This window comes from Glycine max, chromosome 15 (assembly GCF_000004515.6).
Source record: "Glycine max cultivar Williams 82 chromosome 15, Glycine_max_v4.0, whole genome shotgun sequence".
NCBI classification, from domain to species: Eukaryota; Viridiplantae; Streptophyta; class Magnoliopsida; order Fabales; family Fabaceae; genus Glycine; species Glycine max.
Window position 1 is genome coordinate 10,556,828 of NC_038251.2, and position 17,950 is coordinate 10,574,777.

The 17,950-nt window shown below is 30.4% G+C and overlaps 1 protein-coding gene across 1 annotated transcript; it reads left to right on the forward strand.

The window, feature by feature from the left end:
• The first annotated feature begins 9,542 nt into the window (after window positions 1–9,542).
• LOC100819191 (uncharacterized) lies at window positions 9,543–11,277 on the forward strand. Its single transcript, XM_003546229.5, has one exon. It carries the CDS (start codon window positions 9,894–9,896, stop codon window positions 11,055–11,057), a length of 1,164 nt encoding a protein of 387 aa, XP_003546277.1. The 5' UTR covers window positions 9,543–9,893; the 3' UTR covers window positions 11,058–11,277.
• The last annotated feature ends 6,673 nt before the right edge of the window (window positions 11,278–17,950 follow it).

Genomic DNA, 17,950 nt, shown 5'->3' on the forward strand with positions numbered 1-17,950 from the left:
TTTTTATAAAAACATATATAAGAGGCATTCTAAACTACTTTTTTTAGACTCAGAAAAAACTAATTCAAGTTGATTAAGAGTGTGAATTAACTTTATTTAATTTGTTTCAATTTCCTTTAGAAATAAATTTATTCCCTGCATTATCCTTTACAGATTACACTAGTTGATGAAAGACTTTTAATTTAAGAAAAAAAAAATTGTGGGAATATTTTTCTCCATTTTAAGGAAATGTCATTGATATTACAAAAATCATAAATCACTGAAAATAAAATCTAAACTAAATAATTTTATGAGGTTTTAAACTAAACTAAATAACTTTAAATGGGTTGTATTCGAGTCGCTATTTATTTTTTAACCTAGAGTGTAGTTTTTGTAGAACGGACTGAACAATATACTTTCAATTTTGTTTTTTATAAATTATAAAAAAAAAAAATCGCGCGCGAGATGAATGAGTAGTTAGTTGATGATGGACAAATATAATGGTACGAGAATCGAGATGGGAGAGTTTTTTCGAATAAAAACAGAGCCAAACTTAAGTGGGCATTATTTTAATTTTTTTCATATGAATATTTCAATTTGAATTATAATTGAATAAAAATTATGGAGTGAGATCTAAATGAGTATAGTTTAGACGTCAAAACATTGAATTTGTTAAAAAAGACATGTATTCATTTGCCATCCACAATTAGTTTTATAATCTATTTAAAGAATCAAAATTTATTAACATGTCTTGAAGTATGGACCTGTTTTTTCTGTTTTTTTTTTTTGATGTTCCTGTATTACTCTATTAAAATAATAATGCATAACAATTTTGTTAATATTTAATTTTAAAAATCATCAAAACTGAACAACACATGAAAAGACAATAAAAAAGTAAAATTCCTTGAGGTACGGATAATCTAAATTCCTAATTAAGTTTAAGTTGGTACCAAATAAAAAATAATAATTAAGGAGTGGGATATTAAAAACGGCAGTTGAATGAGTGTTGATTGGAGTGAGGTGGGCCGGTGAGAATTGATGGCCTTATAGCCCAACCCAGCTGTCACCGATTTCTCCAATTTTTGGATCCAACCTTTCAATGTCGTGGAGTCACGAGGGGTTGGATAAGTTTTATTTGTAATGAATTTAATTTATCACTAAAATATATAAAAATATATGTATAAAATATTTTTTAAAAGTAAACATTTTTTTAAATTAAAAAAATTGCATACGGTAATATTTATAAAAAATTAATAAACACTATAAAATTAAGAAGTATTTACTAAAAAGAATATATCTTCCTCTCCCTTTTTTCATCCAAAATTCAATTTTCAAGCATATTAAGGTTACCATTACCCTCAAGACTTTAGAGTAGGTAAAGTCAAATTAAAATCATAAAATGTAATACAGGCTCCTCCCTTTGACTTCATGCAACCACAGTTTGGAAAATATATAGCCAAGCCCAAAAGCCTATTCAGAGTTTTGAAATCCCTGTTTCTTTCGGTTTAAATTTTGGGAAGTAATTAATGGTTTTAAAGTTTTTCAAAATATAGCAATAAAATAATTGTGATTTGAAATAAGTTGAATAGACGAACATTATGCATTTATGCAATCATGAATATTTGCTTTTTCTTTTTTTCATGCCAGAGGTTTAACGCTGCTATAGAACATCACCGAATTAATTCCTTAATAGTCAAAGTGAGTATGATACCATATTACTATTACCCAAAGAGTGGTAGCGTAAAAAGAAAAATACTACCATAACACAGAAAATAACGGATATGTCATATGTGCAGTCTTATTCAAAACATCTAATTAATGATGACAATCAATTTTTTTTTTTCCATAGAAAAACTTAATACACGCCACTTCCAGGAATGAGGAATATATTACTACCAACGAAGGTTTATTTTGTTATTAAGGACCGGAAACATATTTTGATCATCATAAGCTTTTGGAACTCAAAAGTTACCTAAACTTTTCATTAAAAAAATAGATTGTGCTACTTGCGGATGCTATGAGCCTATGAGATTCCCTTTCTTGCGTTTGTAAAAGAATTTCTTCCTTTTGTTTTCTTCGTTCCATTATTAAAAAATGTCGTGAGTGAATTCATTAGAACGGCCCATTACCAAAAAAAAAACATTTATAGCGAGTGATTGATTATCCAAGTCTCTCCACCCTCTTTCTTTCTCTTTTTTTTTTTTTTAATTTCTTTGTTATCTGTTTTACTTCTCCATTTTCTCTTTTGATTGCGATAAAATGGATGGGAAATAGGTAAATAGGAAGAGAAATGAGTGAGAAATTAAAAAGTGACTATCTTTGCTTGTGTAGAAATGAGAGAAGAAAGAAATGAAAAGAGTAAATATTCAAATTTGTTCATGATATTTGATTGATATATTAGTTGCTGAAAAATGGAAAATTATTTTTTTTACTTGAATATGTAAAAATTGTGACATTTCAGTCTCGCGGTTTGTCCGTAATCTTTAATGTCTAAGCTTACATGACAACTAAAAACTGAAATATCATGAAAAAATATATCTTAACTTGATAAGATTAACTTATTATTAAAATGTTGATAGAATTTGTCATTTTTTAAAATTTATTTATTTCTTTATTTTCTTATGTTTTTTTTTTCTCTTGAATCACCATGTGTGATGTGAAAAAATATTCCTGATAACTCTTTTTTCTCTTTTTTTATGTTTTTTTTTCACATCACAAGGTGATTCAAGAAAAGAAAAGAAAACACATACTAAAATGTTATTTGATTTTAAAAATATCTTGATTTTAAGAATTAATATCTTAAAAGATTTTAAAAATATTAAATAACGTGAAATTATATGCTTTAAAAAAGAAAAGGCATACTAAAATGTTATTTGATTTTAATAGTGAAAAATTCAATCATATAAAGACAATTTTTTTTATAGTGATAAATAAAGACAAATTGTTATAACGTGACATCTAAGTTTCTCTATCAGGGAAAACAACTCATAATTTACATTTAAAACGTGTCACTTCAGTATTTTCGATCGTTCCAAAAATAATTAGTACTTAATATTCATTATTCGGTCCCTTTCAAGTCTCTCATCCGTAGTAGTATTACCATAGCAAGTTATCTGTCAAACCACTATAAGGTTATGCAGAGTAAAAATGGTTCAAAAGTTGAATAAAAATAAAATTTAAAAGTTGTTAAATTAACTCAATATTTTTTTTATGGGGAACGTGATACAATGATGAAAGAAAAAGTTACAACATTTCGCTTCTTGTAGAATTAGGTTCCATCAGACACAAAACATTGAATTGCTTCTTGAAAAGAAAACGAAATAAATCGAATCCTGCATGCATGAATCTAGAAAATAAGATGATTCTGGACACAGACTAGAAAAGAAAACTAGATGGACGCTCACAGTTTCCATTATCAAGCTAACTTTAAATGGAAGTTCTATTTTTATTATTATTATTAATTGGTTCGGTGTGTTTGCTAGTGTCCCTAAAGATGGGCATTGAAGATCTTCAAACTTTGCTTGCGAGTGTGCCCATCTTGCCCCCTCAACAACGAGACATCTACGTGTGGCACCTCTTAAAGAAAAATATCATACCTCCATGCCTAATTCTCTATTCACAAGGAACATTATCCTATGGCCAACATTTCTACAATGTCTTGAAGAATAGAAATATTAGAATTATTTTGTGACTATAACCAACCAATTTGCATTAATTATGAGATTAAAGATGTCCCTGTCCTGTATTTTGTCTCATCAATTCTAATGAGAGCTTTTTTTTTTTTTTTTTTTGGGTTGAAGAATTAACTATGGAGGCTTAAATAACAAGATAAAATAATTGTTAATTAGCTTGGTATATTAGTTAGTGGGCATGATTGACGTGCATTGATAATGTGTGCTATTGTGTTAGGTAACGAAGATTGAAATTTGGGGTTAAAGAGCAATATAGCATCTTGTTTGATTGGTCAAACCACAGTCTGACGCTACTTTAAAAAGACTGATTCAGTGGCCTCCAACACAATCAAATTACTGAATCTTGTTTTGTGAAAATTGTTGATTCAATCTAGTAATGATTTAAAATACTTGACTTGTACTACTGAGCCCTAACATCAACGGGTGCAGGAACATTAGTCTAATAAGGAATTTTAGATTTTTGAGTATGTAATTACGTTATAAAGCCGTGGATCATACCAAAAATACTTGGGGTTGTAAAACTGTGTTTAGGAAGGAATGGAAGTCCCTGAAGATATAGCAAAGCTAAATGCTCGGCGCTTGCAAAGGTTAGTAATGGCTAATTAAGGACCATGAGTGGCCCATAAGAACACTTCAAAACAATTGAAGAGTGACCACTGACCAGAACCAGAGAATCAGTTTCTAATACCATCAGACAAATTACATCTAATGAATAAGATATGTTGAGGGAAGGTTTATATATGCAACATCTCATTGCCCCCTCACCCCACAACGGATCCAGTACTAAAATAAATGGCATCCAGCTATACATTTGAGTATAATCAGCATTTAACATATTTATGAATATAAATCAATAATAACTGTAGTACGTATTCTAACACTTTGAATTTAATCATTATTATGAATTTACAGAATTGAACAAAGGCTTTTAATCTCGTGCTTGGTAAGCAAAGCTTTACATAAGTTATTGGCGACAGCTCTTTAGTCCATGATGTGAATGTTAAAAGGGATATTTTTTTTTTCCCGTTCTTTCATGGTTGGTGATATTGGTAACAAATCAATTTTTGACTTGTGGAAGAAAAAAGATAACTGAAAAGTGAAAAGGCTTTGTTTTGACAATGAGTAACAATGACATGAATTGATTCAACCCTACAAAATCATGCTGAAACCATGAAAAAGTAGAAGCAACTATATATTGTTTCAGCTTCACCATGAAAAATTAATTGATTTGATTTTTTCTCACCATGAATTTATTCCAAATACATTATTGATCCCTGGCTTCCTGTCTACTCAGACACACACATACTCATTAATTTGATGTGGCTCAAGTTCCTATAGATGGAACAGATATTATTGTGGTTCATTCACTAACTTAGTAACTTGTGTAGGGAGGTCAAACGTTCTATTCTTGTGTAAGGGTAAAGATGTTCAGAGATTTTTTCTTCTTCCTCGGCTGAATTGTGATGGATCTTTCAAGAAAATTGGAGAATTTATGTGGTGATTCAAGAGAAAAAGATATAAAACTCAAAAACAAGAATGAGAATGAGACACACTGTGAGAGATAAGGCACCTATCCCTTCCTTTGAGTTTAGGGATGAAAACTCCAACTCTACAATTCACTTCTTTCTTGATATAGCTTTTCCCTATGCCAGATTTAACTACCCTAAGCAACTCTTCTAGAAGCTGTTATACATTTGTAACTACCCACCATGTCACCTTGATTTGGTGCACTAGGTACTTCTGCTGCTGATGGTGGCTTAAGTCATTTGTTATATCAATTTGTGTTCTACTAGTATTAGCATTAGTTTGTTCTCCGTGTTAAATAAGTAGTTTTTAAGTTGCTAGCTTTAACATATTTATTAGCCAGCCCCAACCAAAGTGCCTTAAAGAAATATGCATTACCCACTCAATTTATACATGTGCATTCGAAAAATTACAAATTTGGGCAACATTCTCAGCGAAGAGGGTGATATGTGTCATGACATAATTGGTATTTTGGGTCAAATGTGAACATTTTTAGTGATTAGCAAATGAATTTAGACAAGTCAGCTTCACCTTTTAGCCGAAACATTCCTCCACAAACATTTCATATGTTGATCCTAGGACAAATATATTTGATTGCATGCTTATTTCAGCTTTCTGAAAAGCAAACTCCTGCTTTTATTGAAGATAAAGTCAGGAAGTTATAATGGTGAAAGAGCAGAGCACTATGCTATTGGTCGAAGGAAGAAAAGTTCAAACAGGAGGCTCAACTATGCTTTTACATTAATATACTATTTAATTTAGTTTATTTCAAAGAAATAATCAATTGTTTTTATCGGCTTTTTAATAGAATTTTTTTAAAAATAAATGGTCATTTCGTGAATGGGTTTGCATTATATTTTCCTCACTATTGGTGGGGACAAAAGTAATGTAAAAGAAAATATCAGCTGGCTTAGCTGGAATTATAAGAGTAAAATAACCAGTATAAGTTTTAAGGATTTGAAATGTTTGAACCTTGCCATGATCTGCAACTGCAGACAGAGTTTAGAGCTATTGATGGAAAAATCTCTGTTCCACAAATTCATAAGAATTAAGTACTTATCATTTGATTCAATTTTGGTACCTATGCGGGTCATAAGCATGACATTTGGAAGGGAAGGAAAATAATTGAAAAGGGTTTTCCATTGGCGGGTCTGTCAAGGAAACTCCATATCTTCTTGATGATGTTTTGGATTCGGATACCTTTTGGATTAGGCCATGTCTTATTTGTTCAAATTTGATGTCTACATGCAATAATTAATAGTGGCACCTTCTTCATGCCACATTGGTCTTTCACTGTTATAGTCTCTCTTTTCCTCCTAAATTGGAGAGTATATTCTGTTTGAGTCCTTCACAAGTAGATTATTGCCCTGCTGAATACTTCACTCAAATACTTTGATGTATTAAATCCATTCACAAATCATTAACTTATTAATTTTTTTTGTTTAGACCACATATAAGTTTCATTGGACATAATTCTGTTCGAACTAATAAGATTACTATAACAACTTCTCCTCAGTTGATCCACGTAATTGTTGATAATCATTAACTTATATTGAATACACATTACACTGACTAATGTTATTAACTTATTATCACTAAGTTAGTACAAGAATCTCTCGTGTTCTACGTAGAATTCCGGTGGCCATATGATATGACCAGAGAATCAATTTTTTCTCAGTCCAATAATAGTTCACATTCTGTGGCGAATTTCATTGGTAAAAGAACAACTTAATACAACACAAGCAATAAATAAAAAAATGAAGCTCTGATTTTAAAGCGTGAATCTATGGCATATTCTATATTGAGCTTAGACAATATCAGTCAAAACATAAGGTAGGGGATGAAAGGAGTAGACAAGGTATCACTTTCTCATAGCACGAGACCAAGTAGAGTCAAATTCCATATGATTCCACGTGCTTCTCGTTCCAATGTTCCCCAATGATTCTGACTTTGCATTTACATCACCTATTGTTGTGCTAAATAAGGCTTTGTATTATGAGATCCAAGAAAACATGCTAAATTATTCGGCTTTGTTTGTGTCTTAAAATGATTCCTTTGTTCAAAGAAACTCTGCCTGCGTGCCTGGGATACCCACCAACCCCACTGTCACTCACTCACACGCCCAGCCATAATCATAGTTTTTTTCAAGCTCTTTGGGTCTTATCCCACTTTTGGGACCCCAAAAGTCAACCTTTTTTATGCTCCTTTCTTCCAATTCTTTTAGTATATATTACAAATATTCTCTACAAGACATATATGATCAAAATACTATTACTATACTGTAATTAACAATATTATCTCCCTAAGTAAATTGCATATATAAAATTTAAATTTAAAATTTAAAATTAAACTAAAATAATTTTATATCAGGTTGATCCATGTTTTCAATATTCTTTTCTTTTAATTCTAAAGTATATATCCATTATAATATGTAATTTGATCAAGGGAAATGGCCTAGTGGTCCCATTAAACAATTATCTAATGTGCTCCAATTATTAAGGCAACACCTATTGTTCATTGTGTAGTGGAAAGAATTATATAGTCAATCACATCATGCAATATCTAAAGACAGCTTTAAGAAAAAGAAGATAAAAAGAATAGCGTTGTTGTTGGAGTTCACTGTGGCAGCTCCTGTGTGTTACATTTGTATAGTTTTTCTGCCAATTAACAAATGTAACCTCACATTTCCTAGTTCTTACTGGCAACCAATTGGAATGGAGGAAATTGATATAATCCATATTATAAAGCCATGAAGATAGAAAAGGAACGCGTTGCGTTGCTGAATTACGCAGCTCATAAAGTGACAAGAAAGTCCATATCAGATTGCCAAATAATTGCAATAACAAACTTAATTGTGATGTTGCTTATCCAAATTAGGATTAACCTTGAAATTTCACTTTGTAATTTGTGGTAAGATCACCACGTACTTTCACATTCTTGATTGATAAATTAATTGTTACACGCTCATCAACTTTATAATATATATAGGTAAGATTTGTTTTTGTTGCCTTCAAACAACTATATAACAAATAAAACTAGCATGCCCTCATAAAAATCATTTTGTCATATAAGAAAAAAAATGTCAATATAACAAGCCTGTCACGCATTATGAATTAATGTCATGTTATTTTGAATTTTTTTATTAAACATATATTTGAGAATGTCAGTCCACTTGCTCTTCTTACATCTTATAAACATTTTTTTATTTATATAATAAATATAACAGGAACATTTCTTAAAATTAATATCATTACTATCTAAAAAAAAATATCGTTACCGTACTTTTTTATATTATTAATTAAATTAATCTATTACATTTTGAGCTTCTTGCATTCATTTTAGAATACTCCTAAGTTCTAACTCACATCCATAACAGGTTTTTCATGAATAAAGTATATTTTTTTGGTAAAAAAGAACCCTATGTCTCAGGAAAATGTATATTAATTTATTTTTTTAATGATATAATGACAACTACCTTTATGTATATGATATTGTTATTTTATATATATATATATATATATATATATATATATATATATATATAAAAGTCCATAAACTCTATTTTCAAATTCAGGGGGAAAAATCTACATCATCTTTGAATATTAAAGACAAGAGAAGACTGATAACAACTTAAAAAAATAAATTATATAACGTCTTAGTTCATCACTGTTCATAGCAACGTTATAACTTAAGTTTTATGTGTACATAATTAAATGTAACGGATGATATTATCAACACCCTTCTCCTCAAACCAAAATATATACTTCCTCACCGTTTGTATTAAACTGAAGCACTTATTTTTCATTACATTATATAAATATTAAACAGCCAAATCCAATATATATAGCTTGGCAAGAAACATTCCTCCACCATTGATTGGTAAAATGCTGTTACACCACAAGGAGGTACCTTGTTATTAGTTTCGTCTTCCTATTTCACCAAACAAAAAACCAACCCACCTTCTCTTCCTAAAAAAAATATATATGCAAGAAACGAATCAATAGTCCACATAACCACGCATATTCTCGTTCACTAAAAAATAAAAATCAACGGCAAAACATATCAATTTGAAAAAAGAAAATCTTTCTTTAACTCCAAAAAATCACAAATGTTAGTTATATTACTCGCGTTCAAGAATGAATACGTTATTGTCCAAGAATTAAAATAACCAATAATCCATCTTAAAAATTAAACTCAAGCTTACACGGTACAAACTTGACTTTAATTTTTAAGATGAAAAATAATTCTGACAATTAAAACAAGCAATAAATGCCGTACAACGAAGGGTGTTATCTCAAATTAAAATCAATTAATACTTCAGTAAGACTAAGACATATCAAAATCAAGATAACATATATTTTTTAAAATTATAAAAAAAGAATAAGAATAATTAAAATAATGTTTGGTAGTATAGACTTATTAGATGGTAGTAGTACAAAAACTCCAAAGAGGTCGCATTCTGGAGTGGGGAGTTTTCAACTCACAACAACCCTTCCTTTTATAATTAATTCACACACACAGAGAGTCACGCGCCTTCGTTTCTTCCCCTTTCTCTCTCCGTGGAAACCGGTTACTTTCTATTTTCTCCCTTCCTTCTAACCAATGTTCCATTATTCCTAACCCTTAAACTAAACTAAACCCTTTCTTTCACTTGTTTCAATTTAAGTTTCTTCAACTCTTCTTCTCCCTTAAACGACGATGCCGTTTCCGTGGAAGAAAAACCGCGTCCCCCGAATCTCCCAAATCGTCGCCGATCTCCAATCGCCCAAACGCGGCGGCTCCCTCGTCGTCGAGACCGGCTTCCCCACCTCCCTCATCGACCTTTTCGTCAAAAACCGAAGTCGCTTCCAAAAACACCGCTCCAAAAAACCACCGCCGCCGCCGCCGCCAAAATCCCTCTCCGCCACCGATCCGCCTCCCCCGCCGCCTCCCTCTCCGGCCACCTCTCCGCCGCCACGCGTCCCCACCTTTCCAGCCACTCCAATACAACAAAACGACACCGCCGTTTCGGCTCCGGATCGAATTGCCCAGTGCTCTCCCCGGTCGGGTGTGAACGCTGTCGTTCTCGTCGCGAAGATTCTGATGGTGTTGGTTCTGGTCGCGAGCGTGGAGAGGCTCACCGTCGGAATCACCGCGTCGGCGTTCTCCCTTCTGCTTCTCGAATACGCAGGCCGGCGCGTCGTGGTTTCGTGTTCTGTTCCAGAATCATGGTGGTTCCAAAAGGTTGGGATGAAGGAGCGTGTTGAAAGAATTGAATTTGAATCCGAGGAATTGAGCAACAAGGGTTTGTCAATCGATGAAATTGAGGATGTGGAAACAACCGACGAAGTGGGTGTTAGTTGCGAAATTGGTGACGTGGCATTGAAGGTTTTGGAGCCGTGTTTATGTGATGAAGATGTTTCTGAATGCAAGATTAGACCTAGCCGAAGTGGTAGGTTTAGGTCCAAGATGGTGAAGCTTGTTTCTAAGAAATTTCGTGGGTCTAAGAAAGAGAAAAAGGGTGAGGTGAATAAACACAATGAGGGTGAGTCAGGGAGTGAAATTTCAAGCGCTGTGGGGGAAGAAAAGTTACCAATTTTAGAAATTGAAGTAGAGGAAGAGAATGGGGATAATAAGTCAAGTAACAGTAAACTTGATTGTGGAATCACTTGTTCCTATGATAATGAGAAGAGAGTGGAAAGAGTTGGGAATTCAGGTTCTTCCATGGTTTTAGTTATGATTATTGCCCTTGTTGGGCTTCTTTTGGGGCGCTTCCCAGCATTGGTTCTTTTGATGACATGGTGTTGCTTGATGAAGATAGTTGGGATTCTATGGAGATCACAGAATGTGCCTATGATCAAGTGTTCTGTTTCAAACTCTTGATGGAACAAGTTTTTGTTTTGACTTCTTTTTTTTTTTCCCACTTTGTTTCTAGATGAAGATACACAGCTGGTAAAAGATTCATGTTGGTCTAAAAGACTGAGGAGTGAGGAGAGGATTATTCCCATGATAGGAACTCCAACCATTTGTTGGGAATCCAACTTCATGCGTTGTACTTTGAGATGTAAATTTATAGATAGATAGATACTAATCACAGTCCATACATTCTTTCTTTGTCTATGATGTTAATTAGTTATTCTTATGTGTGATGCGTCCTATATGTTTTGTTCAGTTGTTAACTTCTAATGCGTTGTTTTAGATGGATGGCAAAAGATTGAAAAGGTTAGAAGATGCAGATAGGAAGGAATGGAACTTCTGGTGACTTTATTCCCCTTTGTATTCCGTTGTGTAGAATGTTACATATCTTCTAGATTGGGAAATAAGATTGGAAACGGCTATGAAATTATATTTAGCGTGTTTGAGATTTTTTAAAAAAAACTAGGGATAAAATGGATTTGAGAAGTGATAAATTCATAATTTTTTGTCATTTTATTCACCCATAGTAAAATTTCCAAATAAAAAAGAACTTCAATGCACCGATACATTGATATTCCTCCAAAGTTAGCTTTTAAAAATATTCAAACATGGCATAAGTTTCTTCGTTTTTGTTTGTTCCCTGTGTCTTTATTACGGAGAAAGGGAGAAAAAAAAATACAGATAATGACGCATTCTTAGAAATAACGTAAATAAAATTCCAAAGGATGTATATAAATATAATATAGTAGAGAGAGAGAGAGTAAAAAATGTATCTTATTTCATTCACATAGGGACATTATACAAGTAAATAAAAGAATCCCCAAGCGAGAAAATTTGGGAACTATGGTTTGATAATTATTTACAATATCCTCTTCAGATTGTCTTTATCAACGAAAACTCAGCCCATCATATTTTTTTATGGAAAATAAAATAAAATTTGAGTGAATTAGATTTCGAAGGTTGATTACGTTAGGACAAACTTCAAGATTTAAATATGACATATAAAAACAACGAGAACAAAAATTAAATTCACATCTTTTTAAAATATAAGTTCATTACTTACTAATTAAAAGAGCATTAATTGATAACACATCATATCTTATTAGGAGGAATCAAACCAAACAAATTATAGATATCATAGAAATCGTTATATCACAAGTAAATAAATATACATTCTTTAACATGCGAAAGTATATGCTTAACATCATTGCAATGTCTTCTGTTAGACTCACTTGATGGGAAGTATTTGATCATACAAGTAACAAATTTGTTTCCATAAACTCTTATGATACCCGATTCTCACAATTTTTTACTATTTGAACGAACAAGGTAATGTGATAAAAAAAAAGCAATAAAAAATAATAAAGCAACTAAGATTTTAAGTAACTCTAAGATAACTACTACTGTTAAAAAAAAACTACTATACATGCATGTTTTTCAATTTTTAATGTGAAGAAATAGTATGTGAAAAGTTATGGTTTCAAATTCCTTCTTAGTTTCCTATAATTTCACGTAATCTGACTCAATTTTGTGCACTAGTACTAATTTTAGATATAATTAGAAAAAATTCAAATTACACATTAACTATAAATATTATCAAGATAGAATATATAATATATAAGTAGAAAAAATTCTTATTCTGAGTTAATTTTATAATTTAATTAAATTTAAATTCATATTTTAAGATAATATTAGAGATTATTCTAAATATATTAATGGATCATTCATGTTATTTATGCATCAAACATTGAACATGTGAGACATAACACACTCTCTATAAGCTTATTTTTTGAGTTAAATTAGACTCAATCTCATATCTTAAAAGTTAATTTTGTTAAACCAACAAAAGTTTAGATAAGTTGAATATTGAAAACTTATTAAAATCAAGATAGACCTTAAAGATGTGTTTGTTTCTAGATGTGGTGCATGACTGCTTAAATAGCACAGGACAACGAGCAAGACAAATTTTTACGTTATGTGTGTGGTTTGTTGTACATGTACATGCACAACACAAATGTAAAAATATGAAATTTAACATAATATATTTTTTTGTTAATTTATCACAGTATGTTACTCAAATTGGAGTTCATAAAGGCATGGCTAGGAGTCCAAATTCTTAGAATTTTAACAGATTTAATTGTTAGTTGTTAGCAACTTTTTTTTTTATAATCAATCATGTGTAATATATTTTCATGGCTATCGGCATCGATCGATGTAAATCATGAGATGATATCTCGTGTGGTCATGAAGGCGTTGATTCAAGCAAAGGAAACAGATTGTACTGTAAAGTTTATAAAGGTATTTTTAGGTAAGCACTTCTAAAAGAAAAAAAATAAAAAGAAAAAAGATGAGATGAAATTTTTCATAAACAAAAATAAGCTCTTCATAAATTCATTTTTAAAAGCTCATCAATATAGTTTCTTTAAAAGATGAGATGACATCTACAAATTAGCTAATAGAAAATTTATTTTAGCTAATGGAGAATTTCATTTCATTTTTTTCTTCTTATTTTCTTCTTCTAGAAGTACTTCTAGAGAAGCTTACATCCAAACAGGCCTTAGATTTAACATCAGCTTTTGAGTCCACATTACACTCTTCCAATCTTCGAAGGATTTGGTTCAATCTAACGTTATTTGAGTTTCTGTGCTCCGAGAAAGTTCCAATTTTCTCTTGTTATACCGCACTGCAAAACAACATAGAACAAAGTGGGAACGAACATGAGAAAGAGAGAAGAAAAAATAAGGATAATTTTGAATTTTTTAACCGTTAACCACCAGACAAAAAGTTATCCCATGAAATAATGAGTTACAAATTTCGAGTTTTGTCAGTTGTTCACTAATTATTATTGAAAACAAACACTAGACAAATGTTTTTGTTATGTTCAATTCTCTAAAATTTGATTAATCAAACACACCTGAAATTCAAAAAAATACTTATAGAAATATTATATGATATATATTAATAAAATTCTCATATTAATAATGAGATTCAAACAAACATCCTGATAAAATGTGTCTTATTGAAACAACCTTTAACACACTTTATATATAAAATTAGAACGAATACTATTCAAATGTAATTGATGAATTTACTGTATAATTTATAATATTAGTGGGTAAAAACATGAACTTGGAGCATTGGGGAGGAGGTGGGGGATTCTGAATAATAGATAGACGAAAGTGGTTATTTTAAGAACTAGAAGCTTCGGTTGCCATTTAATGGTGAAAAGGCAAATTAATGTTCATGATATACAAACGAAATAAAAGGGGTATCAAGTTTATGTGAGAGGAACTAATAAAAAGGCAACAAGCACCACATATCATGCTCAATTGGTCATACTCATCATAAAGGAGTAGGTGATTCCCGTGAAGTGTGAATTACCTCTTGAGTTGGGTATATTTATTGGAGTGGATAAGGGACATCAATAAGTGAAGTGAGTTGTTTTTGGGACAACATTTGTGGTGCTTGTGAAGGTTTGTGCCTCTTTCACTCTTTGCATAGGAGACAATCATAAGTACATAATCAATAGAGCATTGCTAATTCCCAGCAAAACATGTAGCGAATATTCCGGTACTGATTTTTTGCTCTGAAGTATCTATATCATGATAAGTTGTGAAATGTATGTAAGTTCTTCACTTGATGCTAGACGTATCATAATAAATTTAAAATCATAAGACGAGATGAAATGTTGTGATATTTTCTTAAATCGATCTTTAAATTAATCTTTTCGCAAGGGTTGTTCGAGTGGTAAATTAGCTTGATTGTCCTAATTGCTGAGCCTGTATATGCCAATCAAAATTAATAAAACCAATATATATATATCAAAATAGAGTAATTAGATATTACTTTTCCAATTACATGCTTAGAAATTCGTATAGACAGAAAAACAAACGAAAACTTTAAAATGTGACACAATATATATTTGACGTAATTGTATTTTTTTTACCCTTCAATTTTGATTTTAGTCTCTTAAATTTCTTGAAAAAATTAAGTTCCTTAGAATAAACAAACTTAATCCCTTGGTTAGTTTTTTATTATTAAAAAGACGCCTAAAATCAGGTATGGCATTTATTTCATAATTTAATTCACATATCACACCGACTAATATTAATTATTATTGTCATGGGAATTCTTTTTGGACATGTGCAATAGACTATAAAGCTTTTGTTCAATATATTATATATATATTCTATGTAAGTAACTTTCAATTTAACGTTCAATTTTAATAGAATATTATTCAATTAAAAACATGTAATAATAGTATTTTCGTAATGTAAGGTCGCGAATTAAGATTAGAATCTTTATTAGTAAAGGTATCTATATATTTTTTTTGACAAACAAAGGTATCTATATTTAATAACGGACTAACAAAATTACCTCAAAAACATATGATGTGCAAAATATATAGAAAAGTGCATAAAGCTCAATTTTTTTTTGTTTATGTACCAAAAAGGAATGACGTGATGCGTTCAATTTTGGAGAACAAAGTCAGAAGAAATAAATTCAAAATTAAATGTTGATAATTGAAACTTGTCAAATCTGAAAATAAAAAGGTTACTTATACATGAAACGTAACAACACCGCTATAATATTAATTGTGAGGTTGGAAATTTATTAAAAAAGCACCATGATATTAATATTTTTTTTAAATTAAAATATTATTAAATCATATGTATTTATTTATAGGTAAATTATGTTTTGTTTTATTTTTTTATGAAATTTACTTTTAATTTCTAAATATTTTTAGACCAATTTTAGCCTTTTAACTATTATCCATAATTTATTTTTGGTCCCCTTATTGAGTACTACCATCAAGAAATGTGAAGAATCAATCACAAAAATCACGTGAACTAATCTAACACGATAATCGCATGTAAAAATTTGTACAAATTATGTTTAGTTTCTTATTTTTTTAATTAAATTTCCTTTTAGTTTCTCAACAATATTTTGATTGGATTTACTCTCTCGATTACTATTTATAAATGTTTTTAATTTTTCTCGTTAAACATTATCAATTAAATAATGATATCATAATCAAATATAACATATCACATAAATTATTAGTATGATGTGAAAGTCACATGATAAATTATGAAACACAAGTAACAAATGTAATTTATAAATTAAATAAGAATTTACTTGTTAAAAAAAAGTTGTGTCTCACAATTTTTTATTTAATTTCAAATTAGTTGTGAAAAATAAATAAAAAAAGAATATGAAAAAAACCCAACTAAGAAAAACATTTGTGAAAATTTCTAAAGCTCAATTTTCTAATTCTTCCTAACCCTTTTTCTTAAACAAACACCAAATCTTTTTCATTTCAATCTCGTTGCTCATATAAATCCTTTTGTTCCATAAGCAACAATGTGCATAGAGGGCAAACAAGTGGTGAAAATGGTAGAAAGAGAGTGAGGTGACAATGACAGGTTTCAATGTCGCGATAGAGAGATATGAAAGTGTAATAATTATTTTCTATAACCAGTGATCAAGTGATTGAAAATAATAAAAGAGAAGAATAAATTTAAATTTTGGTAGAAAAAAGTAAATTGAAAATATGGGTTGTTTTCTGCTTGAGTTTGCATGAAAATACCAAACATCAAATTTTACCTAAATTCTCAAAAGTAAAAAATAGCATACAATATAAACTATAAAAATATTAAAATTACAAATAAACTGATATTAGATGGGGCCGTATTGGATGAGTTACAAGAAAGGCCATTGTTAAACACACGCTCTTTTTTTGCTATTAACACCCTTCTGTGTTTCGTTTTTTTTTATTTATGAAAATACCTCTCTTCAAAATGTGTTTCCATTGATCACTATATGCATTGGAAACACATTTTATTTTATAATAAGAACTTATACAATATCATCTTTTTTACACATCCAAATTCCATCAAGATCTAATAATATCAAAATACATATTCATTTTTTCTAGTTAGAAGCATTAACACTTGCTTTTATCAAATTTTGCTTCCATCGAATTTTGCCACATAGGGTCACTCGGTACTATGGTATTGCCCCAAGCACTTGGCATATCTTCGTTAGGAAAAAAAATATGTGCCAACTTCCATCCACGATGATGATGATAAATTTTGAATAAAGTTGGGAAATTACTGATTAAAATTAAAATAGAAATATGTTTTCATTTTGATATTTGTTTCCGCTTTGATTATTTATCAATAATCAAAACGGAATTATATTTTTGTAGGATCATGTTAGAACGGAAACATATTATCATTCTATATAAGTTTCATGGAACATGTTTGTGTTTTGAGTGCAACAACGAAAAAAAAGAAGAAGAAAACAAATTTACCTCCACCAGGTCTCTATATTTGGCGGGATCTTAAGTAATGAATCACAGCATTTATCATAGTTTATTTTAGAAATACATTGATAATATTTTCATTATTCGATTTAGTTCTATCTAAATGGGCTAGAAATTGCAAGTTAGCTGTTAAGCCCAGAACAATAGACGTTAAATTGACAACTTCATGTAGGCCATTGTTTATTGGTGTCCACTTTTTTTGCTAATGGCACTTCCCAGCTTTTAAAAAAGCAAGAAAGTTACCATTATAATCCAAGTCAATTCCATTTCTCTTTTGCTCCAAGCTCTTCCTCTCTTGGAGGAAAATTTGCTCTCTTTTGCTCTTATTTGGTTTTTTTCTTTGTTCTACGCAAAAACGGAAACATGTTCCATGGGACCTATATAAAATGGTAGCGGGTTTCAATTTTCTTTTAAAGTAATGAGTAATGCATCTCGTAGTTTAACATGATAGATAAAGAAAGGTTCGAATTTTGATTTACTAGTAGAAGTTTTTATATTTAATAACTGGCTCTCTAATCTTATATAAAAAAAA